The sequence below is a fragment of the Brassica oleracea genome, chromosome C6 (genome assembly GCF_000695525.1).
Source record: "Brassica oleracea var. oleracea cultivar TO1000 chromosome C6, BOL, whole genome shotgun sequence".
Classification (NCBI taxonomy): Eukaryota; Viridiplantae; Streptophyta; class Magnoliopsida; order Brassicales; family Brassicaceae; genus Brassica; species Brassica oleracea.
This window is the reverse complement of record NC_027753.1, coordinates 32,986,208-33,012,610: the sequence shown is the minus strand read 5'-3', so window position 1 is coordinate 33,012,610 and position 26,403 is coordinate 32,986,208. Positions and strand designations below refer to the sequence as shown.

At 36.1% G+C, this 26,403-nt stretch overlaps 5 protein-coding genes and 1 pseudogene across 5 annotated transcripts; 3 read left to right on the top strand and 3 right to left on the bottom strand.

Annotated features, from left to right (window-relative positions):
* Positions 1 to 3,275: 3,275 nt before the first annotated feature.
* LOC106298035 lies at positions 3,276 to 6,736 on the top strand. Its single transcript, XM_013734141.1, has 9 exons — positions 3,276 to 3,492; positions 3,565 to 3,674; positions 3,720 to 3,851; positions 4,150 to 4,372; positions 4,477 to 4,553; positions 4,659 to 4,855; positions 5,307 to 6,399; positions 6,443 to 6,558; positions 6,658 to 6,736. Exons 1-9 carry the CDS (start codon positions 3,276 to 3,278, stop codon positions 6,734 to 6,736), a joined length of 2,244 nt encoding a protein of 747 aa, XP_013589595.1.
* A 65-nt stretch (positions 6,737 to 6,801) lies between these two features.
* Positions 6,802 to 7,677, top strand: LOC106298033 (uncharacterized mitochondrial protein AtMg00810-like). The gene is made up of 2 exons (XM_013734140.1): positions 6,802 to 7,408; positions 7,538 to 7,677. The coding sequence occupies exons 1-2, from the start codon at positions 6,802 to 6,804 to the stop codon at positions 7,675 to 7,677; spliced, it is 747 nt and encodes a 248-aa protein (XP_013589594.1).
* Positions 7,678 to 11,119: 3,442 nt separating this feature from the next.
* On the bottom strand, positions 11,120 to 14,153 carry LOC106299319 (probable S-adenosylmethionine-dependent methyltransferase At5g38780). Its single transcript, XM_013735428.1, has 3 exons — positions 14,028 to 14,153; positions 12,109 to 12,759; positions 11,120 to 11,678 (listed from the first exon to the last, which is right to left on the bottom strand). Exons 1-3 carry the CDS (start codon positions 14,112 to 14,114, stop codon positions 11,331 to 11,333), a joined length of 1,086 nt encoding a protein of 361 aa, XP_013590882.1. The 5' UTR covers positions 14,115 to 14,153; the 3' UTR covers positions 11,120 to 11,330.
* A 4,024-nt stretch (positions 14,154 to 18,177) lies between these two features.
* Positions 18,178 to 19,461, top strand: LOC106300517. Its single transcript, XM_013736670.1, has 4 exons — positions 18,178 to 18,391; positions 18,465 to 18,646; positions 18,725 to 18,832; positions 18,906 to 19,461. Exons 1-4 carry the CDS (start codon positions 18,211 to 18,213, stop codon positions 19,413 to 19,415), a joined length of 981 nt encoding a protein of 326 aa, XP_013592124.1. The 5' UTR covers positions 18,178 to 18,210; the 3' UTR covers positions 19,416 to 19,461.
* A 981-nt stretch (positions 19,462 to 20,442) lies between these two features.
* LOC106300516 (glycerate dehydrogenase HPR, peroxisomal) lies at positions 20,443 to 23,158 on the bottom strand. The gene is made up of 11 exons (XM_013736669.1): positions 22,898 to 23,158; positions 22,746 to 22,829; positions 22,386 to 22,648; positions 22,227 to 22,308; positions 21,641 to 21,713; positions 21,477 to 21,568; positions 21,322 to 21,396; positions 21,062 to 21,247; positions 20,925 to 20,969; positions 20,720 to 20,834; positions 20,443 to 20,609 (listed from the first exon to the last, which is right to left on the bottom strand). The coding sequence occupies exons 1-11, from the start codon at positions 23,018 to 23,020 to the stop codon at positions 20,587 to 20,589; spliced, it is 1,161 nt and encodes a 386-aa protein (XP_013592123.1). The 5' UTR covers positions 23,021 to 23,158; the 3' UTR covers positions 20,443 to 20,586.
* Positions 23,159 to 23,345: 187 nt separating this feature from the next.
* LOC106300518 lies at positions 23,346 to 25,066 on the bottom strand (annotated as a pseudogene).
* Between the last annotated feature and the right edge of the window lie 1,337 nt (positions 25,067 to 26,403).

Sequence of the window (26,403 nt, the reverse complement as noted above, 5' to 3'; positions counted from 1 at the left end):
AAGCAATATAAACATTTCCACAGTCCATGAGTACGATCACAGACCAAATACATGCATTCAAACGTAACATTGTTATTTAGTCATCCTCAAATATATTTACATTTTTGTTAACATCTATAAATAAAGAACCAATATGCATGTTAAATTCAATCCAACAACCCATTTTACACAATCTACATAGCAATGGCTTTCTCTAATATGCCTCATTGCATATTGATGTTTATGGTCTCATTTTTCATTCTTACTCTTTTTGTTGCAGCGTTAGATGTCTCAGATTCTGTGGCGGAAGCACCAGGACCAGGATCAGGCGGTGACGGCTTCTTTCCTCTAGCAAAAAAGCATGTCGTAATCCACAACGTTATAAGCAACAAGCAAACTCTGAATGTACATTGCAATTCTAGTGACGATGACTTGGGGTTGATCCATATCCGTTGGAATCGTTACTGGGGTTTCCGATTTCGTGTTAACATTTGGGAAACTACAAGGTTTCGTTGTCATTTTACGTGGTATGGAGGCGGATCTCACTATTTTGAAATATTTAATGTATGGAGACGATAACGAATTTGGGAAGTTTCCAGCCTGTAGTGATTGTATTTGGGAGGTGGGAAGAGACGCAAAAGACCACGCTATGTGTCGTATAACTGAAGATTCAGATCCTTATTGTTTCCCATGAGACGATTAATTTAAAGTATAAGAAAAGAAGAAACTTCTATTGCTATCTATAATCTAAAAAATGTTACCACCGTAATAGATTGTAATAATACAATATCATTCGTAATGATCGACGCTTCAAAAAGTTTTCTTTGAAAAAATGGTTTTAGTTTACCGTTGATGCTAAAACAATTGTGTTCAAAAATTAAAAGGATGGTTAAAAGTTACCAAAAGTGCTATAATATTGTAGAAATTTTGAAAAATCAGAAAGGTTGAGGCTAGAGTTTCCAATCCGAAGAATACTGGTAGGATCATGCTGAAGAACCAATCAAAGAAAAAAAAAAGAAAAGAAAAGAAAAAAAAGCACAATACCATCGACAACAATTGGAGAAACCCAATTGGATTTTGGTTTCATATCTAATGGGGTTCTGTTTTTCGTGTCCAATGAATTTCACATCGTAAACGGTCACTTCTACTTTGAGCGCGAATTTTGTTTTAACTAATACGTAATTATCCTTGTTTTTAAGTTAACCCATCTCTAATGTACACCTCTATAATTTACTCTAAAATAGAGATCTCTATTATAGAGCTGAAAATGTTCTAATGTATGCCTCTATAATAGAGTTCATCTATTTTAGAGGAAAATATAGAGAAAAGTTATTTTTTGCCTCTATATTTAGAGGTAAAAATATCATATCTCTATATTTTCCCCTATAAATAGAGGAACTCTATTATAGAGGCATACATTGGAGCATTTTCACCTCTATAATAGAGTTTCTCTATTTTAGAGAAAAATATAAAGATAGAAATATGGGTGGGTTGGAGATGGTTTAAGAGCATCCCCATTAGTGAAACTTGGGAAGGAAGGGAGGAAGGGGGTTGATTCCCAAAGCAACATAATTGATTATTATTATATTTTTTTTTCGTTTGATTTTTTTTAAAAAAAATCAAAATAAAAAATAAATAACCGAGCCAATCGCAGGCCGCCACGTGGCGTGGAACCCGCAAAACAGTGATGAAACGGATTCACAAAGAAGCACCTCTGCCAGACAGGTTCATAAAATCAATGGGGTCCATAAATATTATAATATTTTTTTTTGGGGGTCCATAAATATTATAAAATCAGTGGGGTCCTAACGGGATGCTCTAAGCTACCTTCAACCCGTTAGAAAATTATTTTGTATAAAAACTTTTTTTCTGTTCAAAATCATTCTATTAAGATGGAACAAGTGTATCCCACCAAAATATTATAAAAGTGTTTTGAGGCCCATATGAAATAGCCCATAAAGTACACTTGACAGAAGAGCCGAACATCAGCACGTTTACCATATCAACAACAATTCAATGAATTTCTGACGTTTATTCACTGTTTCAAACTGTTCATTTACAAGGTTCATGCGACACGATTTCGAGAATTTACATGACTATCACACATCATCGTTCCAACAACACAAATTTAAAATTTTGTTTATGCTGAATCAAAACATTAGCTTGTGATGCAAATAATGTACGATACAACACTTTCTAATAATATATTTAAGAAAAAAAGATAGTTAACTGAACGTAATGGATTACTTTGTATTGTCAAAGTTTATAAATTGTGACGGTTTGATTTGTTCATTGGCTCAAGACTCATCATGAAATACAGAGAAATATATGGTTTGAATTTGAGTCAACTTTGAGATCCGAGACAGCCAGAACACCAGACACGTCGTTGCCGTCGTCGTTCCAGCCTTTACATCTTGCTCCAGTCGGCTCCTCTATCACATCTCTCCAAGGGTCTCCGTAGAGCTTCTCCTCTCTTTGAGTGAAAGGTGGCTATGAGGTAAGCCATCAAGGACCTCTTTCTTTAGTTCGAAAGACAACAACCATGGTGGTCTCTGGTTCAATTTTGGTAACTCATTCTTGCTACATATGTTGTTCACTGGGATCTTGAGGAAAACCTTAGTCACAATGTCATCTGCTTCAAGGCGTAGCCTTTTTCTATCATGAGCCGTCTGTTTTCAAGGAGTTTAATCACTTCTCCTATTCGTCAATTCCATCCTCCTAAGCTCCGGTTTCTAGCTTCAGTGTGTCCTGAAGTCGATGTTGTACCCATTGTGTCGCGCAGACGGATACGGAGCCAAATCGACATCATGCGCTTGACCGTAACGTGTGCTTCAATGTAAATGGCGTCGAAGTCGGGTCTATACCTTTGCTATCACCGAGCAAGCTTAAGTTTTGTTGGCCAGCGTCCTCCTCCAGCGGAGCTCCGGGATGGGAGCCAGTTATCACCGTCGATGCCTGCTTCGAGTCACCTCGGTGAGACCTGACTAAACACCTCTCATGGCTTTACTCTTGCAGTCTCAGGTTGCTCCTTTGATTTGAGAAGTGCTTGTATTAGGGAATCCTAGTATAGATAGGATTACCTAGAGATAAGTCCTAATCTATTGTTGATATACATAAACTTATAGATAAACTCTAAAGTAATATAAAGTCGGTCATTGCTCATGTATATATATGCTTTGTAAGTTCAAAAGTTAAATACAAGTTTACAGTTTATATTATCACATCTACTATACATGGTATCAAAGCATTAAAAAAAAAAATCCTTAAACCTAAAGTCGATTTAGTCTATCAAGTTGATGGTGGGTGAAGAAGATTCTTCCGCACGCAAATCCTCTGCTCAGGTTGAGCAAAGTAACGTGAGTTCGGTGAACTCAACCCCATATTTGTTGTTTGCATCGAACAACCCTGGTGCACTGATTACTTCAGTGGTGTTCACCGGAGACAATTACAATGAGTGGTCTACGGAGCTGATCAAAGCCTTGAGAACCAAAAGAAAGCTAGGGTTTATTGATGGCACAATACCTAAACCGTCCATTGATGACTCTAACTTTGATCTCTGGTCCTAGGTCAACTCCATGATTGTAGGTTGGATAAGGTCTTCTATTGAAGCAAAAGTTCGATCAACAGTCACTTTTATTTCTGATTCTCACAAACTTTGGGAGAATTTGAAGAAACGTTTCTCGGTGGAAAACAAGGTTCGTGTACATCATCTCAAAGAGCAGTTGGTGTCTTGCAAACAGGGAGGTCAATCTGTGATGGACTACTACAGACGTCTTGCTAAGATGTGGGAGGAGCTAGATATGTATAAGCCTCTTCCTGCTTGCAGTTGCAGTGCGGCTGCAGAATATGAGAAAGAAAGAGATGAAGAAAAGGTTCATCAATTTGTTATGGGTTTGGATGAATCTAGATTTGGTGGAGTATGTCAAGGAATCATATCTAGTGATTCATTAGTTGACCTTGGAGAAGCCTATGCTAAAGTTATCCGAGAAGAACATAGACTTATGTCTTCAAAAGAGAGAGAAGTACAATAAAGTGCAGTCGGTTTTGTGGCCAAGAAGGATTCAACTGACTCACAGAACTCTGTATCATCTCGTCGTCCTACTCAATGTTCTTATTGCGGTCGCAAAGGACATGAAAAAGTAAACTGCTGGCAATTGGTTGGGTTCCAAGATTGGTGGGAAGATCGTTCAACTAACAAAACAGAAACCAGAGGATCACAAAGCAACAGAGGACGTGGTGCTTCAGGTTCTGATAGAAATCGGAGCAAAGGCAAACAATGTTCATGCAACTTCCTTTAATGCTTCCAACTTTCCAGCGTTTACAGAAGAACAATGGAATGCTTTGACTCAGATACTCAATGAGAAAACTAAAGCATCCTCCGATAGGTTGTCGGGTAAGCATTATGGAGATTTGATTCTTGATACTGATCTTCTCACCATATGACTGGAGAGCTCTCGTTTCTTGAAAATGTCTCGAGCATACCTCCTTGTCCAGTAGGTTTTGCTGATGGAAACAAGACTTTTGCCACACATGTTGGCGTGTTTCATCTCTCTAATAACATCACACTATCTAATGTGTTGTTTGTTCCAGACCTAAACTGCTCGCTCATATCAGTGTCCAAACTTCTTCGTCAAACAAATTGTTTTGCGTTGTTAACAGACACACTTTACATTTTGCAGGATCGTTTCTCGAGGACACTGATTGGAGCAGGTGAAAAGAGAGATGGGGTTTATTATTTCAAGGATGTAATGGCTGCTAGGGTACACGTTGCTGAGAAGACTGCTAAAGCATTTGATCAGTATAGATGGCACCAGAGGCTAGGGCATCCAGCGTTTTCAGTCTTGAGTTTTTTACCTTTGTCGTTTTCATCAAATAAGTCTGTAGCTCCTAGTTCTTACGATACTCTTTTTCGAGCAAAACAGACAAGAGAAGTTTTTTATCAGAGTATGAATAAAACAAAAGAGTGTTTTTAAATGATTCACTACGATGTCTGAGGTCCTTATAGAGTATGATCATCCTGTGGAGCTCATTACTTTCAAACAGTTGTTGATGATTATTCAAGATCAGTCTGGACCTACCTGCTTCTTGAAAAGTCGGAAGTACAAACAGTCCTTTAGAAATTCTTCTCAATGACGATGAAACAATTTAATAAGGAAGTCAAAGTAGTTCGAAGTGACAACGGCACAGAGTTCACATGTCTATCTCGGTACTTTCGGGAAAAGGCATTATCCATCAAACTTCTTGTGTTGCAACCCCTCAACAAAACGCTCGTGTGGAAAGAAAACACAAGCACATACTTAACGTTGCACGGTCTCTACTGCTTGAAGGAAACTTGCGATCAAGTTCTGGGGTGAAGCAATCTTTTCAGCCTCTCACCTGATAAATAGAACCCCAACGACAGTACTCAACAATGCGTCTCCATATGAGTTGTTGTGTGGTATGAAGCCTACATATGATCACCTCAGAGTCTTTGGCAGTTTATGCTTTGTTCACTCCAAATCAAGAGATAAAGACAAGTTCGGTTCAAGAAGTAGAAGATGTGTGTTCGTTGGTTATCCATTCAATCAGAAAGGATGGAAGGTATTTGATTTAGAAACAGAGGAGTTTCTCATATCACGGGATGTCATATTTAAAGAAACAGAGTTTCCCTTCTCGTCCAAGCCATCTGTATCATCTACCGATCAGCCGATCCTACAGGACATTGTTGATGAGGATTGGGAGATAATGCAAGTTACTCCTCCTTTAATAGACAAGGGGAGTACAGTTCCTTCTGTCACTCAACAAACAAGTATATCACCACAAGAACAGTCTGAACCCACGCAACCAGTTACATCTGTCTCACCATTAGTTGAGCAAACTACAGTTCAAGATGTTATAGAACCAGTACCAGTTGCTCCTATATCTTCTCCTCCAGAGAATATTGTTTCCAGTGAAACATTAGGTCATGGCCAGAGATCACGCATTCCTTCTGTTAAGCTCAAAGATTATGTTACCTATAATGTTGTTCGCCTTGAAGAACCCAATCTCTCTCTCACTGGCTCTTCATCAACGTCTTCTACGAACGTTCCAGGTATGACATCTTACCCGTTGAATGCGTATGTCTCTGACCTAAATTTTTCAGTCCCCCATCAAGCATTCTTAGCAGCTATGACAGCTGGAGTAGAACCAAAGAGTTACTCTGAAGCAATCAAAGACAAAGTATGGCGAGATGCTATGAAACGTGAGGTTGTGGCTCATGAAGAGCTTGGCACTTGGGACTTAGCAACTCTGCCTCCTGGCAAAACAGCCATTGCTTCAAAATGGGTTCACCGTACCAAATATAATTCTGATGGAACAATTGAACGCCACAAATCTCGTCTGGTGGGCTGTGGAAATAGGCAAGTTGGAGGTGAGGATTATGATGAAACATTTGCGTCAGTTGTAAAGATGACTACAGTTCGCAGTTTGCTGAGTCTTTTTGCAGCAAAGGGCTGGGAAGTACATCAAATGGACGTTCACAATGCATTCTTTCATGGGGATCTTGAAGAAGAAGTGTATATGCGCCTACCTTAGGGCTTTACTCACTCTGATCCTCGCAAAGTTTGTCGATTATGCAAAGCTATTTACGGTTTAAAGCAGGCTCCTCGCTGCTGGTTTGCCAGGTTATCTAATGCTCTCATTGAGTTCGGTTTTGTTCAGGCCTACTCAGACTACTCGCTCTTCACCTACACCAAATGATCAAAAGAAGTTCGTGTTCTCATTTATGTTGATGACTTAGTCCTTGCAAGTAATGACCTGCAACTACTTACCAAGTTCAAGACTTATTTGGGAGACTGTTTTCGAATGAAAGATCTAGGCAAGCTCAGATACTTCTTGGGAATAGAAGTTGCTCGAGCTGCTGATGGAATCTTCCTCTCTCAACGCAAATATGCGTTAGATATCATCAAAGACTGCGGATTACTTGGTGCTAAACCTGTCTCCATTCCAGTAGAGCAGAATCATCATTTAGCAGCCGACAAAGGACCTTTGTTTTCAGATCCAAATAAGTATAGACGCCTAGTTGGTCGTCTTGTTTACTTGACAGTCACTCAACCTAAGCTTTGTTATGCTATTAACCTGTTATCTCAGTTTATGAAGGCCCCTACCGTGGCTCAGTGGGAAGCAGCATTACGGGTGGTCAGGTTCCTTAAAGGATGTCCTGGACAGGGGATTCTTCTACGATCAGATAGTTCACTTGAGCTTTCAGTCTATGTCGACGCTGACTGGAGCACTTGTCCTGTTACGCGTCGCTCATTAAATGCTTATGTTGTTCTTCTTGGAGGGAATCCTATTTCATGGAGAACTAAGAAGCAAGATACAGTTTCTCACTTTTCCGCTGAAGCTGAATATCGAGCAATGGCTGCAGCTGCAAAGGAGTTGAAATGGATCGTACCATTGATGAAGGAACTGGGTATTGAAGTCAACAAACCAGTTTCATTTTATTGTGATAGTTAGGCGGCAATCTACATTGCAGCTAATCCAGTTTTTCACGAACGCACTAAACACATTGAAAGAGACTGTCATTGTGTTCGTGATGCAGTTAAAGCTGGTCTTATCTCAACTACTCATGTGCGCACCAAAGAACAGAGAGCTGATATCCTTACTAAGGCTTTGGGGCGTGCTCAGTTTGAGTTCTTATCATCCAAGTTGGGTGTTCAAGATATTCACTTTCCAATTTGAAGGGGAGTATTAGGGAATCCTAGTATAGATAGGATTACCTAGAGATAAGTCCTAATCTATTGTTGATATACATAAGACTTATAGATAAACTCTAAAGTAATATAAAGTCGGTCATTGCTCATGTATATATATGCTTTGTAAGTTCATAAGTTAAATACAAGTTTACAGTTTATATTCACATCTACTTTACAGCTTGGGAGGGAGAGATTAAACTGTTAGTTTTTAGTTCTGTTTTGGTATTATGCTTAAGCTTCCATTGTTTGGTTAAGACTAATCATAATCTCCTCGGGATTTAGGGGTTTTTTTTAACTTTTTGCACCTTTAAGCTTTCAGAATGGCTGAAAAGCAAACTACGTTGCATTAACATGTAATCAAACCTTCATTGTTTTCAATGACATTTACAATTTAGCAAAAAAAGAAAAAGTATATGGTTTGAATTCCCTCGTACTGCACTTTTACAAAAAAACATCCATTGCTACAAAGACTTTAGAGATTAATCTAAGCTTCGGTTTGGAATCATCCAGTTATACAAAACAGTTGAGAATATCCTAATTACATCCAATGTCACTGGTCCAAGTCTTTTTTTTTTTAATTAGGTCCAAGTCTTATATTGGTCGGTTCACTTCTTTCAATAGATTCGTGATTCTCATGATCATATTGTGCAGTTAAGTTATGAAAATGAAATAATGACAGCGAGATTAAAATCCGTGGTAATATCCAACTAATCATCTGAAGTGCAAGATAGCCAAGTTTGACTTCTGATCACTTCAAGTATCATGTTGGATCACATTTATATGCAAGTTAGGTTCTATGGATCTGAATTTTCTAATTATCAAATTAATAAAATGTATCTTACGGAATAGATTTAAAATTGTACTAAGCAAAATGATATAACGATTAATGTATTGCATGTGCTATAACGTGAACAGTACAAATTAACTGAGAGTTAGGGTTTCCACAAGTTTATTGTATTTATAAATAAAACTATACAAAGACTTTAATTAGAAAGAATGTAGATTTTCATAACTCATCCCTAAGATACGAAAATGTGCAAGCTCAAAGAATGTTGAATATATACTTTATATCTCCCTAATTTCATTTTATATTTCTAATTTTTGTGTCAAATTATCTTTGACTAATCAGGAAAGAATGTGATACGTGATATTATTATACAAAAATTTATATATATAAATAATCATTTTGGTTTGAGCGAGATTAATTTTTATTTTAACCTTTTTGCCTGACTTGATTTACGGAGACACGATTCCTTAAAAGGGACAAATCATTATAGGAAGATAAGCTAGTGGGTGTGTATATGCACCGAAAAGACAAATAAATGAAACTCAAAGTTGACCCCAAAATAAGTGTAACAGGATAGATGCCTAGAGGCTATAGCTAGGTTGTATAATGACACTCACAGCTTCTATAGTCTAACCTGGCATTCACATGTTCATATCACATTATTTGAATAGAAACCTATATGTTTTGACATTTTGTCTTTATAACTCACTTATGCATTTTACTCTTTTCTCACATTTAAATATGAGTTAAGAAGTAAGAAGCAAAAAACTAATGGTCTTGATAGTTCTAAAAGGCTATATACTGTATAAATTATAGTTAAAAACTACCACCCTGCAACTGCAATACTACAAGGCAAACTCAAACATACGCCACTCCTCACTTGTTAAATTCAGATTTACTACTTTCTTACATATTCCTTAAAAATATACATGCAGTTTGTAGATCTAATTAAATATCACAATATGTATAGATTGCATATATTTTTCTATAAGCATAACAATTTTGTGAAAAAGAAAGAAATACTATATTTTTTTGTAAGAACTCCCTTAAAGCTTGTGTGATAATTTTATCTGATGTTTATATATCACCTGCATGTATGAAGATATAAACTTCTTTTAATAAAAAGATAATCATTTAGCATGGAAGGTTGTAATTCGTTAGTTAAATGTGCACCGTTATATTTTATTAACAATTGTCCTTATATTACACCACATAGCTATTTATCCCTTCACTTTCAGGGTTACTAACACTTTGGCTAATTTCTTAAATAACTATGATGCATAATTATTCTCGACATTTTTTATTTGTATATATAATAATTTTATAGGTCTATTAGACTATTTGTTATGATATATATAATTGTCATCTATAAATATATACGGGACCATCTAACTTTATTTTTGCGACAGGACCACCTTTTGTTTTTTTTCGTTGGAGTTCACAACTCATACAAACATATTATTGAGTTTCAATCCAAGTTATGGTACATGGATAACACTAGTACAACCGACTAGATTATAAGTTTCTATCGATCACCTAACCATTAAATATATTTTTTATTGACTTGACTTTGAAAACCATACAGTTTGTTTTTATTAGGGGTGAACAAAAAAAACCGAACCGAGTCAAACCAAACCAACCGAATCGAAACCGAATCAAACCGAACTAAAGTCTCTCTCAAACCATTCTGTTGAAGATTTCTCCAATCCGAATGGTGTGGTTCGGTTTTAAACCGAACCGAACCGAAAAACCGATGTATTTTGTAATTATTTAAATTAAAAATATTAGTAATACCAATATACTAAAATTCTAATACCAAACCACATATTTTCCATTTTACATCCATTAACATATATTCCTCTAACCTAATATATAATCATCGAAATATTTTATTTAAAAAAAATAGAAAATTTTGTATTTTTATATTCTTATATATGTAAACGTGGATGTTAAATCTAAACCTAAAACCTAAAGCAAATTTTATTAAAAACAAAAGTTTTTCTCCACACCATCACATGGAAAATGATTCATTGCAGACTTTAAATTTATTAATGATATAAGAGACATTACTAATCATGTTATATATATTTTTTAATTTTAGTTAGCTTTCATTTGTTTTAGTTCTTATATATATTTTTTTACTTTATTGAATGTTTTTGTTTCAGTTTTATATTGAATTTATTTCACATAGTTTATGTTTACATAATTTATGTTTTAAAACATAATTTCTCTTAAAAAAATTAAACTAAGAAGAATCTAATTAAACTGATCCAAAAAAACAAACCGAACCAAATACAAACCAAACCGAACCGAATATAAACTGAACCGAACACAAACCTAACCGAACCAAACTAAACTAACTGTGGTTTATTTCAGTTGGAAAAATACTAAAACCAAACTAACCAAACCGAACCGAATCGAACCGAAAATAACCGAAATGCATATCCCTAGTTTTTATCACAAACTATTGGTCATTTTAAATGAATTTGTGTGTAAATGAACATGAAGGTATCATAGTTTGGTTTAAGATACTCATAAATTATAAATTAACATTATAAATTAACATGAAGGTATCCAAGTATATTTTTTATAAATTATACTTGGATTAAACAAACAATACAAGACTCGGAAAAATCAACATTACGTAATAGGGAATCACACAACTATACCAATTGATCCATCAACCGGATTAAAACCAACCCAAACCAAACACAACGAAAAAAATCTTGCCAAATAAATTTTTTTTTTTTTAATTAACCACAGTGTCCGGCAACCAGGTCAACCAATATTCTTTGAACCCTCAGGAGTGCAATATTAAATTATCTGGTGGCCAACATGGACAAATAAAAAAATCATATTCGTTTCAACGCAAAAAACAACATGACCTTCTCACGATAGCTAGATTCAACCTCATCGGTCAGTCCAACGAGTCTGGCTGTGAGACGGTCAAAGATGTCATCCAGGAGATGGTCACCGAAATGATTGATGAAGAGAGATCCCATTGTGGCCTTTATGCAAACCATCCATTGCCTTACATCCTCTACGTCCATTGGCCGTTTGAGCCATGCTGTGGGGTCTATCAGCTCCATAGATTCGACAGAGAAGCAGCCATTTTTCTCTACCAAGGCTGCTACCTCCTCAGGCGATGCCGAGTAGATCGGTATGTTGAAGCTATCGACTTGCTCTTCACTGATCAAACCCTATATGCCCATCTCATTTAACTCAATCAAACCATTATTGATAAGAAACAAGAGAGACATATACGTTAAAGTTCCATTTTTAGTTTTTTTGTTCATGTAGGAGTGTGTTAATCAAAATAAGGAAATTGCAACATGTACATCTATGGGATTCCTCAAGTCTATGTTAATCTATGTTTTAGGTGCTCACTTTTTTTTTCTTTTAAGAACAAGGATCCTAATTTATATATAATATTAACAAAAAATCTAAAGAATTTTATATTTTGGTCTTAGTGTCATGGAGGAGGTTTGCTCAGAATTTGATTTGCAAATAGTCAACCCATTTTTTGGTATGGTATTGAGTAATTCGATTTTTCTGTCCCTACTTTTACAACATTAAAATAAATCTGAATTATAGTCTTTTATATGTGTGAGATGATTTATGAAGAGTTACCTGGGATTGCATTTGAATGAGAACATCAGCCATGGAAGTATACATGATACTGTCGGCAAGATTGGAGAAAGGCATTCCTTGAGGAATCCCACACATTCCAACAACCAAAAGACCTCCACTCACTATTTCTTGAGCCCTCGCTTCCAGAAACTTCTCCATGTCCCGACCAAACTGGTCTTCATATGCCTTCACGACTTCTTCCGCCGCGTTTGAGTAGTGAACCTTTCCCTTATTCCATGCCTTGGAGCTTTTGTCCAAGAGCTCCTTTGGAACACTTGAAAGCCAGTGTGTGGCCGCCAACGTCACCACAATATGAACGGAGGATTGAGGAAGAACACGTCCATAGAACGAACCAGGGACACCGACCGCAAAGTAACTCCGGTCTTGAGGTAGAGATGTGAAGAGAGTGTTGAAGTCGTTATTTGTGAGGTCGTTGAAGAAGACAAGGAACTCTGCCTTTGTGGAGTTTGAATCTAAGGTGGTTTCAACAGATTTGATGATGTCTTGGACGAGAAAGAATGTGTTTGGTCCAGTTGCACAACCAAGGTCAGCTATACAGAATGTGTTCGAGTCACAGATTAGGTTTTTTGCGTCAAGTTTCTCCGTTATCAACTTGTCTATTGTCTCTTTCAACAAACTTGCTGATCTTCTCTGTCCACACCAAAAGCAGTTGAAAGATTACTGTACTTTGATGATATTTCGTATTTTTAAGACGTGCTAGCTATTCCAATTGAAAAAACGATTAAAAGACCGAACTGAATCTCATTTTAATGTCCGAACAAACCGGACATCACTGGAAAACAAAATACCTAAAACCCTTAAAAGATTTCTTCAACACCTTAAAATCAACAATAAAAATAAAAAATAAAAAATAAAATCAACACTAATTTTTGCTTTAAAAACGAATTTGATTGAGTTCATATATACTTTTGTTTTCCATTAAACTGGACCAAAATCTTTCCAGTAATACAGAATACTATTTTGCTGCACTGGTGAGATGAGATCCAGACCAATATAGTTTCCTCTATATTTTGCTAATCAAAGATTAGCTTTTCGTAAGACAATGAATCCGCCTAGCAATCTTCGGTGTTTTTTTGTGTGGCTCGATGACTTCTGAACATTTTAATATCGTCACTGAAGTTTCTTTATTAAAAAAAGTACATAGCAACGAACCAAGGTAAGAGATTATGAAAATGAAGTCAAATTCTTTTTTTCTTTTAAAGTAATGGGTTTCCAATTGATCCGAATAGCCAGCCAAGTAATATGTCTATTCAAAGATTGACCGATCATTTTCTTAGATTAATCTTGTTTTCGAAATCTATTAGACTAAAAAATGAAATATTTCAAAACTTTTTCTTCATATTTTATTAAAATCTCAATCTTGTGGAGTATACATTTTACAAATAAGTGATAATATATATAAACATGTATTTATACATATCATTATAAACATTAATTCCAACTCGTTTTAAATGATTTTAGACAATTAAAATGAACTTGTGAAACAAAAACATAATGAGTTAAAAAAATGTAACTCTTTTTTCAATTTTAGGGACTTTCCTGATACCAAAAATCAGTATAAATGTAAAGAATGATGCACCACCTATTAAATTTGCTATATATAACAATTTCTAATTAAAAATGAAACATCATCTATATATCAAGGTTTTCAACATTTTACAGAGATATATATATATATATATATATTATGTTTTTAACTGAACATCAACATTTTATATTTGTTATTCGGAAATTTTGTTTATAGCTCACTGTTTTATTCAACGGTATGAATCTCACTAATTAATTATCTGATAAATCAGATGTAACAAACCAATTCATAATACATCTTTTTGAAGTTCCTAGTTTTAAGAAATATGAAGAAGAGAATAATATGTGTAAAAATAAGGTGACAAAGAAACCTGCAGATGGGAATTCTTAGAATAGCTGTTGGGGCCATCGCCTCCGCTCATAGGAAGTGAATTAAGAACAATCTCTACTTTTTCCATTATGATTTGGCTCTTTTCTTCTATACTTTTTTTTTTTTGTCAAGCCTTTTCTTCTATACTTTGAATGTAAATTCTGATGCCTATCATTTATATAGGCCATGCACTTAACACGTAGTGCTTATATTATATACATTTTAATAATAATAATAAAAATATGAATACTAATTGAGATTTTTTGTTTATTATTTAGCTTGGTGTCAAAATCACTCTTCCATAGGAAGAACAGGTTTACCATGTCCTAGTTTCCAGCTTGAAAAGATTTTGGTTTACTATGTCCTAGTTTCCAGCTTGAAAAGATTTTGGTTTACCATGTCCTAGTTTCCAGCTTGAAAAGCTTAATATCAAAACCCAAAACATTTTTGCAAAAAGAAATTTCACTTTGTATCGTTCGAATTTTATCGGATGTCTCCGAAAGAACAATTTCACACTGTATATTATATATATACCCATGCAAAAGCAAAAAAAAACATTAACACCAAATTTTGCTTCAAAATTTTCAATAGAAATTGATGACATATAAGAGATCAACTAAGAGATCGAAATTACATACATAAAATGAAACATAAACCCTCTAAAACTGAATAACGTGTATATATACGATTTTTGTGAACAGCATATTTTATGTGGGTTGAATTGAGATAATAATATCGACGACAATAGCACAAACCAAAAATTATATGTTATATATATATATATATGTATATGTATATAATTAAAAAAATAGTACAAGAATGTGCTACAACATGTGCTTATTTAGAACAAAGAAATCAAATTACCGAAACAAATTAGGTAGGTGTAATAAAAAATAGGTAGGCTTAATAAAAACAAAGAGTAAGATTGTAGCAAAAATTAAATTTGAAAAAACTTGTAACAAATTTTAGTTGTAAAATAGATTAACTTTCTTCTTTAAAGCAGTTAAAAGGGGTTATTTTCTAATAAATAACAATCATAACATTATAAGATATAGACTAGGCAAAATCTTTGTTATAGTGGATTTTTTTTGGTAATAATAAATATTGATGATTTTACACTAATACAACTAATTAATTAGCAAACTATATCTTCTCTACTAAATTTGATTTCACTTATAACACCCAAAAAATTGATTTCACTCAATAATCAGCAGTTGATTTCACTCAATAATGAGCAGTTGAGCTCATATGCTCCCGTACCATACTCAGTGGACTCCTACTGGTAGGCCTGAGACTTTTATCCGAGATCTGGATTCGATCCGTATCCGATCCGAAAATCCGGATATCCGGAAAGGCCGAATACGGATCCGCATAATAAAATGTTGGACCCGTCAAAGCCGAATTCGGATCCGGATATCTTGATTTTTTAGTCCGGATATCCGGATCCGTAAATTTTATTAATAACTATTTCAAAAAAAAAAATATCTATATATAAAAACTAATTTTATTTAATATATTTTCATTTTAATAATAGTGTATATAAATTTTATGTAAATTTTGTAATATTATACATAGAAATAAGTAAAAGCATTATATATATATATTTTTTAATTATTGTTAATATTTTATATTATTAATATTATTTTTTATTTATTTTAAGGATCCAAATCCGGATCCGGATATCCGCCGGATATTATAATTTTTAGAAGGATATCCGACATCCGGATATCCGCGAATCCCAGATCCGGATAAGGATAGTAAAATTAAGGATCCGCCGGATAAGGATCCGGATCCGGATCCGGATCCGGATATCTTAAAATTGTCCGGATACCCGATCCGTCTTAGACCTACCTACTAGTAATACGTTATAAATATATGAGCTAATAATGGATTATTAGTGATTATTATTACAGTGGTCCTAGTAGGCTAGCTACTAGTCACTACATTTAATATTTTTTTTCGTTTTAAAAAGTCGATTATTTCTTTGAAATTGAGAACCTACGAAATCGCAGGCCAATCAAATAAATTAATAGCTAATCAAGGTACTACGATATATGCCCATCGATCTCCAAAGGAGATGCTTTGCACTAATATCCAAGAACAAGTCAAAAGATGCCAAAATTTATGATAATAAACGTAAATCAGTTTGTTTATATTTTAATCAATGTGTCTCTACTGATTCCAACTTAGAAATTCTGTTTTGCTTTTATCTCTGGCAATGCGTCTTTGTTGATTCCTCCACAATCTACCTAGTAAGTAAGGTTATCTCCATCTCCACTCCATTTTTTCTTCTAAAATAGAGTAAAAGTGAAAATAGAGTAAGGATTGTTCCAACCTAACTTCAAATCTCAATACATAATAGAGTTTACTCCATAAATAGAATAATCTATTTGTTTTTGTTCATCACTCCATAATAAAGTGAGAAATGGACCTCTGCTGGAAACCGTCTCCCAATCTCCACCATCGAACATACCAGGAAGAGACACCATTATCCCTCCTCTATCCATCTTCATCCATCGTCCACGTCGTGGACCATCAATCGGCCGACGCCGGACACAACCCAAAGAAAGAAACAGAGCCGCCGTCAAACACCAAAGACGATGCTACGCAGAGTCAGAAGCCGACTGTTCACCTTCAATCGAAACAGGTGCAACATCGGAGTCAACAACCGATCAACCACCTAGCATTGGTGCGTCACCGGAATACGTAGTTTCACCGAGAGATCCCGGTTGAGATACATCTCATCGCCAAAAAGAAGAAGAGACAGAGAGACGACAAAGGAACAGATTCAACAAACACAAATCTCGACCGACGACATGTCTTTGAGAGCCCACCGTCGCCGGCCGAAAAACGGAGATCGGAAAACTAGCCGCCTTTAGAGAGAGGATAGAGCTTTTTCTCTCTCGTCTCTAAGCGATGAACTTGATAGATATATGAATTAATGAATATATCAGATAATAAACAGCATAATAGCAGAATTAAGTGATCGCATAAAACATATTTTATGCAAGATAGCTATATAGTACTAAAAATCTAGATTCGTAGTTTTCACTTTTTCGTTATATTTTTAACACATTAGAAACAAACTCAAACAAGTGTTGTTCATTGTAAATTTACATTGTCGATATTAACCGTATTGGTGAAAACATTTTATGAGTGGAGTCATTGTATATCTTTACTTTTGAAAATATAGTTCATATTCTTTAACATGTGAAAACGATAAATTTGATCTTACGTTAGATAAATAGTGAAATAGTAGGATATAAAACTAAAAGTAAATTTTTAACAAAAAAGTAATATTTTCCCTAAAAATAGATTAATGGTATTTTTTTTTCCGTAAAATAGATTAATGGGCGTGTTTTAAAAAAACAAGCGTAGAGGCGTTTCATTTTTCTTGTTCTTAAAATCAGAACCAAACCGAAAGGAGTGTACAACACTTTAAACTCACTGTATTGATCGAGGTTCACCGATATTTCTATGATTGAATACATTACATTCTATGTGTGGAATGGTTGTTTATATATCTTGATTCTTGAAATGAACTTGAATTATATACAATCCATTAATTAACTCTAGTCTAGCAGATGAATTTTCCTTTTATTTGAAATCCAACCTAATTTTTAACCAAATGGTTTTAGCTCGAGATGACATAAACCTGATGAATGTAAAATCCTTCAAGGAGAGTTTGCCGTAATATATACAAATATTTATTTCCAGCTGCATCTGTATAATCTCTCATCCTTTACCAGATTTGCCGTCTCCATAGTAAGGCTGGTGTGTGTTTTTGATAGTGCTAGGCTATGTGTTAACCGTTTAAATTAGTTATTTAAAAAAAAATTGGACATACTGTTGACCAAAAAAAAAAAAGACTTACTTACTAATTGGTGCTATCCGAACTCAACAGACTTAAAATAAACAGGTCCAAGGGGGTTACAAGTAGAAACGAGCTGTATACAGTTATAACTTGAACAGGTCAGGAGTTAAATAGACAGAGCTTAAACGGATTAGGGTAAGCCTGTTCAAACATCACTAACCTATATACCATGTGAACCGGTATGTTGCTTATTAATGGAGAGGAGAGCATAGAAGTTTGCGTAATGTTCTAGTTGGGCCTTATAATGGGCCTGGGCTTGGTGAAATCCTTGTAGAAAAACTCTCCATCTTTCTCTTTACTATAGATAGTAATGGTGAAACTTCGCTCTTTCTCCTCTCTCTACTCTTCTCTCTCCGTCTCGTCGATGATGGCGTCTACTGTAGAGCTTTCGACTCGTAAAGAACAATCGAAATCAAACAATCTCTCCGATAACTGGATTCGGATCATCGAGTACATCGCGAAATTCAAAACCGAGCTCTGGATGCTTCACGGTAATTGGAGAAAAAACTGCAAACTTTTTGAATTTCTTTTCGAAATTCTGAGATTCGTTTTGTTGAATTGTAGATGTGTTTGAAATGGGACCGAAGCAGCTACCTGAGAATCTAGGGGAAGACACCAACGAGATGGTAGCTTTCAGATGCTTAGCGTCTTTGTTTGATTCCTCCACTTCTAAAGATGCTGAGTCAAAGATAGAGTTTGATTCATCTCAGAGCTGTGAACATGTACTTCAATGTATATTGGATGAGGTAACAACAACCCAACACTGTTTTATAATGTGACTCTTTGTCAACTACTACTTAGTCATAGACAATCTCTTGTTGTAGATACCATTGTCAGAGCTGAAACCAGGTGCACCGGGACTGTCAAAGTGGAATCTTCTGCCCTTTATCCAAAGCAAGCTCCTTTGCTTGCCAAAATGTGCTTTGGAACTGGTATGATTACGTTAACACCATAAAGGCTTTTAAAGTTTGCGTCTTTAACATTCCTTTTGTTTGATTTGATCAGATGATTGAAGCATCCAGTGAGAAGGATGCGGAAGTGTCGCCTTGTAATGGGGAAGAGGGTATGAGAGTTGATGGCAATCAAGTTACATCTCCAATGGCTGATCCAGAGCCGTTTGTTCATGGCCCTGCTGATGAGACTAGTGGATCCCACCATAGCCCTCCTGGAGATGGAGCTGATATTAGTAGATCCCAGGCGTCTCTTGGAAACGGAAGTGATGGTTATGTGTCAAGTCCCTCAGAGAATAATATATACAGGTGCATTCAATGCAAACAGAGTGGGAAGCTCTTGTTCTGCTCCAGGGATGGATGTACTGTCATGGTTCATGAGAAATGTGTTGTGGATTCGCAGCCTGTTTACGATGACGCTGGGAACTTCTACTGCTCTCTCTGTGCTTTGGGCTGTGTTTCAGCTGAGTATCTCCAGTCTCAGGAGGAAGTTGCTAAAGCCAAGAAGAAACTGGTTTCGTTTCTTAGTCTAATGTCCAATGTTAACAAGCAGAAACCCATTTGAAGGTTAAAGCGTTTGATAAAGGAAAATTACATTTGCACTTGGTCTCTCTCTCTCTCTCTTGGTTACAATATATAACAAAAGATATCTCTAGTAGTCTCGGATACTTACTCTGAGGTTTTTAAACAGGAGTGGTCTGTTCTGAAATAGAAGCTATAACCTGACAATCTCACTAGTGTCATCCAGGTAGTACTTGGCCTTGCTTGGCTTTTGACCGACGGTACAATCGACCACCTCAGCTCTTGGCGCAATCCAAGGACCTTCAGTGGAACTGTTCCTCTTTCTTGCATCATCCATACTAGCATCCTTCCTCTGCCACAGAAAATAGCCATGTTCATCTGCGATCCCAAGCTTCTCACAGGGAGTAAACCATTCTGACAGTGTCTCACTTCTTTTCGCGCTAACAATGAACACAAGTTTGCCCTTGTCCTGACATAAGGTGTTCAGTATATCGATAGACTTCGATGAAGGTCCATCATAGTCCAAAAGAATTGCTCTCGTCTTTGTCCTCTTTATACGCTGACACAATGTAATCAACCGAAAGCTTCCTGAAGCTCTGGTCTAACGCCACAACCCTGAAACTAAGACCAAACCCAATCCCCCAACACCTCCTTCTTCCATGCTCACCACAACTCCTCCTTCTTCCAACACCTTCATGATTTAGGTGATAATTAGTTGCATGGACTTAAATGCGAGGCTATAAAACCGACTATTAATATATATTTTAAATTTGTGGAATTTCTGGGAATTGCTTTACAAGGTTTTTTACTTATTTTTTTGGTTATTATACTCGGATTTCATGAATAAAATTACAAAATTGTCTTATATTTACTTGATAAAAAATGCTCGATCTCTATACTTAGAATTTCTAAACGTACTTTTGAGATTTTCAGGTCAGAGTGTTTCAGGATCCATCCCATAAAAGTCTTTAGAAATTAGACATATAGCAAACTCATGGAAAAAGGAAGTGGGTGATGTAAAATCCAAGATAGACGTGATATGAAGAGCAGGATTGGTAAAATTACTCAGCAAACTTAAAAACCAAACAACACTTTAAAAAGAGTTATTTATGATCCAACATGGTTGTTGCAATACATTACATGAACACAACTTGAGACCATCAGATATTTATTAACATGATTCTTACAAATCTCCCCTTCTTCATACTTTTAACTCACAGCTTCGAAACAGGCAATCCTGAAAACCCCCAAAGAATATACATTAGAGTAATATAACGAATAACAAAATCTGTCTAAGTATATTACATATGGGTTTGTTAGTTTGTCTGTGTTAAATGAGTTTATTACCTAAGGCTTTTGAGTTGACAATGCTTGGGCTGGCATTAGGCGGTGAAGCATTTTCGTTCAAGAACGGGTCAACCCGGTTCGGGTCACTCCAAATAGGATATCCTTTGATCCTTCCCTGTTAAATACATTTTCAGAATTATGATAATCAAAGTTTTAGTCATTTTAATCTTATATAAAAAAAGGTTTTGGAATGGGGAATGCATACGACGACGTTGAGAGCTGCAAGGGTAGCCATTCCTTCACGAGTCCACTGTCCATAATCAATCAGAAAGAAACATTAAGTCAGTTTCTGTTTAATCTACTGAGACATGCACAAAGGAAACGTTTTGAGTTTGGGCAAACCTTGGAAGCAGAAGCAATGTGAGGAACAACAATGGCATTCTTCATATCAGCAAGCCCTGGTTTCATGAAAGGCTCTTCCTCAAACACATCAAGACCAACTCTGAACATCGGGTTCTCTCTCAGATGATTGACCAGAGCTTCCTCATCGATCACGGGGCCTCTGCTGCAGTTCACAAGAATTGCTTCCTGAAAACAACTAAATTTAATCAAAACAAGAGAAATTATAAGAGAGTTCAAGAGAAACAAGAAACCAAAGTCACCTTTTTCATCATGGCAAGCCTCTCCTTGTTGACAAGATGGTAAGTGGTTTTGTCCAAGACAGGGTGAAGACTTATCTGTTTTTTTTTTGTCCAGACAAACACAAGTTCAGTTTCTATATCTAAGAGAGATACACTAACCAATAAAGTTTAATTACCAGATCAGCCTCACGCAGCACCTCCTCCATGGAAGAAGCACGTTTCCACGTCACAGGTTGTTCCCCATTTGCTTTCAAGAATTGTCCATAAGCTGCCAATGACCATTGTCTCAAATATATATAAACTTCTAGAAAAGAGAAAATGTATAAAAAAATGTAAGTACCTGTCACAAATTTCTCAAGACGAGTGGATTGGTAAAGATCAAAGTATATCAAATTCATCTTAAACCCTTCAACCTGTTTAGAAATCAACATGTCAACAAAGAAACCTTTTGTGTATATAACAAGGGATCAAGCGCAGGGCCAAGTCCTGAGATTCATAGGGCTTGAAACAATTACAATTATAAATCAAATGATCAATTATATACTTTCTCCCTCCGTTTAAAAATGATGTATGTTTTAAATTTCTCTCACATATTAAGAAATCATATTAAAATTTGATTATAATTCGTTATTTTTTGTGATTAACTATTTCACATAATTTTTAACCAACTAAAATACAATTAAAACAATTAATTTTTTCGAAGTTTACGATCTAAAAAGTTGTACTAAATAAAAAAGCATTAAAAATGTATATTTTTGAAACAATTATTTTTCTGAAAAAAATGATGAAATATTAATTAATTGATTTGAGGGTTGGATAATCCTATACATATTAACCACTTAAATTTTGGGATTCGAGGCGAATGTTTGTATCTCGTCATGACCTGCCCTGATCAAATGTATAAATGTCATGCAACAGAGGCTTACCATCATTCTAGCATAAGCAGATCCAATACGTCCAGCTCCAATAACTCCCACTGTCTGTCCTTTAAGCAAGTTCCCCACAAACCTACCAAAACCCAAACAACAAACTTAACTTTTCCAACTTGACAATAGATAGGCTCCAAAGTTCTTGATTGGTCTTACAGATGAGGAAGCCACCCTTCGTACAAGCCAGCTCTCATGAAACCATCAGCTTCAACAATCCTTCTCGCAGCAGCAAGGGAAAGAGAAGCAGCTAGTTCAGCCGTCGTCTCAGTCAACACTCCAGGAGTGTTACCAACGGCGATACCATACTTATTGGCGGCTTCAACATCGACGTTGTTGTAACCAACGGCCATGTTACTGAAAGCTTTCCCTCCAGCTTTGCTCAGAGCTGAAAACAGAGTCTCTCCCCAATCTTCCGTCAACTATGTAAACAAAAAACTTAAACCTGTTTTTTTCTACTTTCATACGTGATGGTACATAACACAGACACTTGTCTTTTTTTTTTTAATATTTCATTACCTGACCGATGACTCCATCACACCTGTTTCCGATCAGATCAATGATGTCTTCTACAGACAAGATTGTCTTCTTCAAATGGCATATCTATATATTCAAAAACTTTTAGTAATGTTCTTGACACTAGAAGGAATCTGAGTTTTAAAAATGTTTACCTCGACGCGACAACCTTGGTCGACCAAGAGGTTGATCCAGCGAGTGCCAGGCATCGGTTTCGTGCTGACGACTCTGTACTTCCCATTAGGATTGTACACTTCAATGGCCACCGGTTTCGACATGGCAGAGAACAAAGTGTTTCTGTGGAGAGGAGTTTCGAAAGAGAGGACCTTGGCTTTTAAAAAAAAGTTTCAGTTTTTTTTAGCTTTTTGTGGTATGAAATCGAAAAGGAAGATCCAACGGTCGATATTGCATGATGATTTTATCTACGTTTTTTTTTTTTGTTTTATAACTGTATTTCAGTGGCTAACAATGGACGATGAGTGATAACAACTCTGCTTCTTGTTTATTATCTGAGTTTGGACCTTACGTTCCCCATAACGAGATAATGCTGACGTGTCCATTATCCGACTCACTGCATCATTATCATTGAATATAAAACATAGATTAAACTGATTGTGGTTACAAACAAAAGTTATGTCAAAAGGCAAATCAATATTCTTTTCATTTCATTTAAAAAAAAACATAGGGTTATGTTTCTACAAAGAGTTGCAAGGCTTCTTGTGGTGCTTCTCTATATCATACAGAACACATACATCTGAAGCTGTTTTCATCTGAATGATATTGACGGTCTGTTTCATCGACCAACCCAACAAAGTCAAAGCCAGTAGAAAAGAGAGTGGTGATAATGTGAGTTAAAGTGGCAACTACGACCTGCAACAAACGAGATGAGCCGTACGCTTCATTAGTAGTTGAGTAGAAAGTAAACACAAAAGAAGGGAGGGGAGGGAGCTAACATTGAGGAGATTTGCGTACCTGTACATCTGAAGCCAATGACTAGCAATATCCAAAGCAAGCAATGAAAGGAAGACCAAGCTAGGCCGGTAGACTTGAGATAGAATCACCAGTAGACAAGCTGTGCTAACTCTATTAACCAAAGAACATCCCCAGAATTTAATAAAAAGATAAGTCGGAAGATCATAGCATATACGTAAGTAAGTAAGTAGGATGATTCATTGCATATATATATGTAAGTAGAAGAAGATTCACCTATCTGTGACCATGTCGAGAACAGCTCCAAAAGTTGAAACTGAGGAAGAAAGAAGGAGAAATGAGTCAAGATCAAGCTTCCTAGTACATATTATTACAGTAATGGCAAGTCTTGGCTAATAGATCCAATGTTGATCAAAGGTATGATGTTTTAAGCAATGAAAAATGTAGTTTCAAAAAACAAAGAAAGAAGAAGCAGAGAGAAACCTTGGTTAAATACACGAGCGCACCAGCCATCCACAGCATCACAACAAAAGCTGTAGAGATATAAACCGCACTGATCAAAAACGAAGACCCAAAGAAGAAGAAGTTAGTTATCAGTATCACTCACCTGAAGAAATAAAGGAGGGAGAAGAGTGTTTTGTTGGAGAAACACACAGCAAAACAAAGGCAACACAGTTCAAGACAACTCTCATGTACCCTATAAAAAAAAAAAAAAAGCAATTCAATTAATCATATCACAACAACAATCACTCTCACGCCAATAAAAAATCAAAGAAGTTGAAAGACCCACCAACAATGTTAGGTATATAAAGGTAAACAGACAACTTCTCTGGTCTACCTCTCTCCTTCTTATCCATTTTTCACTTGCATCTTTAACCCCAATTCACCTACCTACACAGACCAAAAGGAGGAATCTTTCTCATAACCCATCACCGAAAATGCACCAAGGAAACCCATAAAATCTGAGAACAAACACAGCGAAACGAAACAAAGCAAAAATCAAAGTCGAAATCGAACAGTTATCTTACTTGTGGGTGGGATCTTCAAGAAGAGATCTGTCAGAAAGAAAGAGGGGATTTGGTAAGTTGTACAGTGTAAACCGAACCGAATCATATTCATTGCCAGGTTATATGTGGCCACTTTCAATATTCAAACAAAAAAAGTAGACATTTCTGGTTTTGGAAGTGTCATTGTTAAATAAACCCTCAGAAGTTTCGATATGTTTCGGATAGTCATGAATTTGTTTCTGTAATCTTATATAACAAAGGAGACTTGACTCGTCCACGAGGGGCAAATCGCGACACATCAGCACAGCACCCTCTCTCCTGCGTTTAAAATGTCATTTACGGATCGTATATTTTGGGCTTTGTCGTTTGTTTTGTATTATGTATTTTTTTGGGTTTTGTAGAATTTTTAATATTTGGACTTTGGTATGTTTGGCCCAGAGTTAGATATAATATGTTTGTGTATCGTCTTCAACCCCGACGTGTTCTAAATCCTAATCTCAGCTTCTTAGTCATACACCCCAACTGAGTAACGGCTTCACCACTTTATGCTGAAGCCATAAACCTTACATTTAATCTTAGTTAAGTCGAGCCCCACTACTTCTCATTACTTCACAACCTTCGATCTCTTCGGTTTCTTCGAGATTTTGGATCTATAAATAGGCAGCTCCTTCTTGATGGTTCTCACAGATTCATTACTTCTTCCTACTTAAAACTCATACAAAATCCTGCATGTCTTCACACTTCACTGTCAATTGGCATTGCATAGGAAAACCGATGTGGTCTTCAAATCACGACGCTTCTGGACCACACCTTCTGTAACAGTTGCCTTTACCAATCATCTGTGAAATTAAACAGATCACGGCGGTTTCCCACATTTTACAGTCCGACTCCAGCCCACTTCTCCAACAGATCTCCGACGATTAATAGGAACTCCGCGACTAAGAAATTCTTCGAACGGCCGTTTCCTCCTCCGTCTCCGGCTAAAACCATCACAGCTGTTCTCACGAGACGCACGGCTCCTTGAAGCCACACTCTACGGCAATCCTTGAAAGTAGCGAAGCTGAAGGAGGTGGGGTGGGTTTGGATAAGAGCTTTGGATTCTCCAAGAGTTTATCTAGCAAGTACGAGATTGGTGATAAGTCGGTCGTGACCATTTTTGACACACTTGTCATGCAAGTTTAAGGGTGATAACAAAGGACAACAAGTCGCTGTTAAAGTTATTCTCAAAGAAAAGGTTAGTGCTTTTTGATTTGATATCTTCTGGTTCTGTTGTAGTGATGAGATCTATTAGAATGTTTGTAATTTGTTGTGTAGATGAAGACGGCTATTGCCATTGAAGATGTGAGTAGAGAAGTGAAGATATTGAGAGCTTTGTCTGGCCATGATGACCTCCTTTATTTCTATGATGCGTATTAGGATCATGATAATATCCATACAGTGATGGAGTAAGCTCTCTTTTAGTTTAGAGTTTGTTCCTATATCAGCCTACGAGAATCTTTAACAAGTGTTTTGTTGTTTTAATCTATGTGAAGGAGGAGAGCTTTAGGATTGAATATTCTCACGGTAAGGGGGCAGTACACAGAGGAGGTACAAAGACTATTATGATACAAATATTGTATATAATTGCATTTTGTCATCTCCAAAGTGTCGTACAACAAGATCTCAAACCCGAGGTGATTAAAGACCCTTTCTTTTGCTTATACATTTGATGTCTTATCGCCATC

Coding starts and splice junctions, on each gene's coding strand:
- LOC106298035 (XM_013734141.1), top strand. CDS start 3,276: ATGGTGGGTGAAGAAGATTCTTCCGCACGCAAATCCTCTGCTCAGGTT. Junction 4,554..4,658: donor ATAACATCACACTATCTAAT/GTGTTGTTTGTT, acceptor TACATTTTGCAG/GATCGTTTCTCGAGGACACT. Junction 4,856..5,306: donor TTGTCGTTTTCATCAAATAA/GTCTGTAGCTCC, acceptor TACTGCTTGAAG/GAAACTTGCGATCAAGTTCT.
- LOC106298033 (XM_013734140.1), top strand. CDS start 6,802: ATGAAAGATCTAGGCAAGCTCAGATACTTCTTGGGAATAGAAGTTGCT. Junction 7,409..7,537: donor ACCATTGATGAAGGAACTGG/GTATTGAAGTCA, acceptor TTCGTGATGCAG/TTAAAGCTGGTCTTATCTCA.
- LOC106299319 (XM_013735428.1), bottom strand. CDS start 14,114: ATGGAAAAAGTAGAGATTGTTCTTAATTCACTTCCTATGAGCGGAGGC. Junction 12,760..14,027: donor CTAAGAATTCCCATCTGCAG/GTTTCTTTGTCA, acceptor TGGTGTGGACAG/AGAAGATCAGCAAGTTTGTT. Junction 11,679..12,108: donor TCATTCAAATGCAATCCCAG/GTAACTCTTCAT, acceptor ATGGGCATATAG/GGTTTGATCAGTGAAGAGCA.
- LOC106300517 (XM_013736670.1), top strand. CDS start 18,211: ATGGTGAAACTTCGCTCTTTCTCCTCTCTCTACTCTTCTCTCTCCGTC. Junction 18,392..18,464: donor CGAGCTCTGGATGCTTCACG/GTAATTGGAGAA, acceptor GTTGAATTGTAG/ATGTGTTTGAAATGGGACCG. Junction 18,647..18,724: donor TTCAATGTATATTGGATGAG/GTAACAACAACC, acceptor CTCTTGTTGTAG/ATACCATTGTCAGAGCTGAA.
- LOC106300516 (XM_013736669.1), bottom strand. CDS start 23,020: ATGTCGAAACCGGTGGCCATTGAAGTGTACAATCCTAATGGGAAGTAC. Junction 22,830..22,897: donor ACCAAGGTTGTCGCGTCGAG/GTAAACATTTTT, acceptor TTGAATATATAG/ATATGCCATTTGAAGAAGAC. Junction 22,309..22,385: donor GAAGGGTGGCTTCCTCATCT/GTAAGACCAATC, acceptor GGGTTTTGGTAG/GTTTGTGGGGAACTTGCTTA.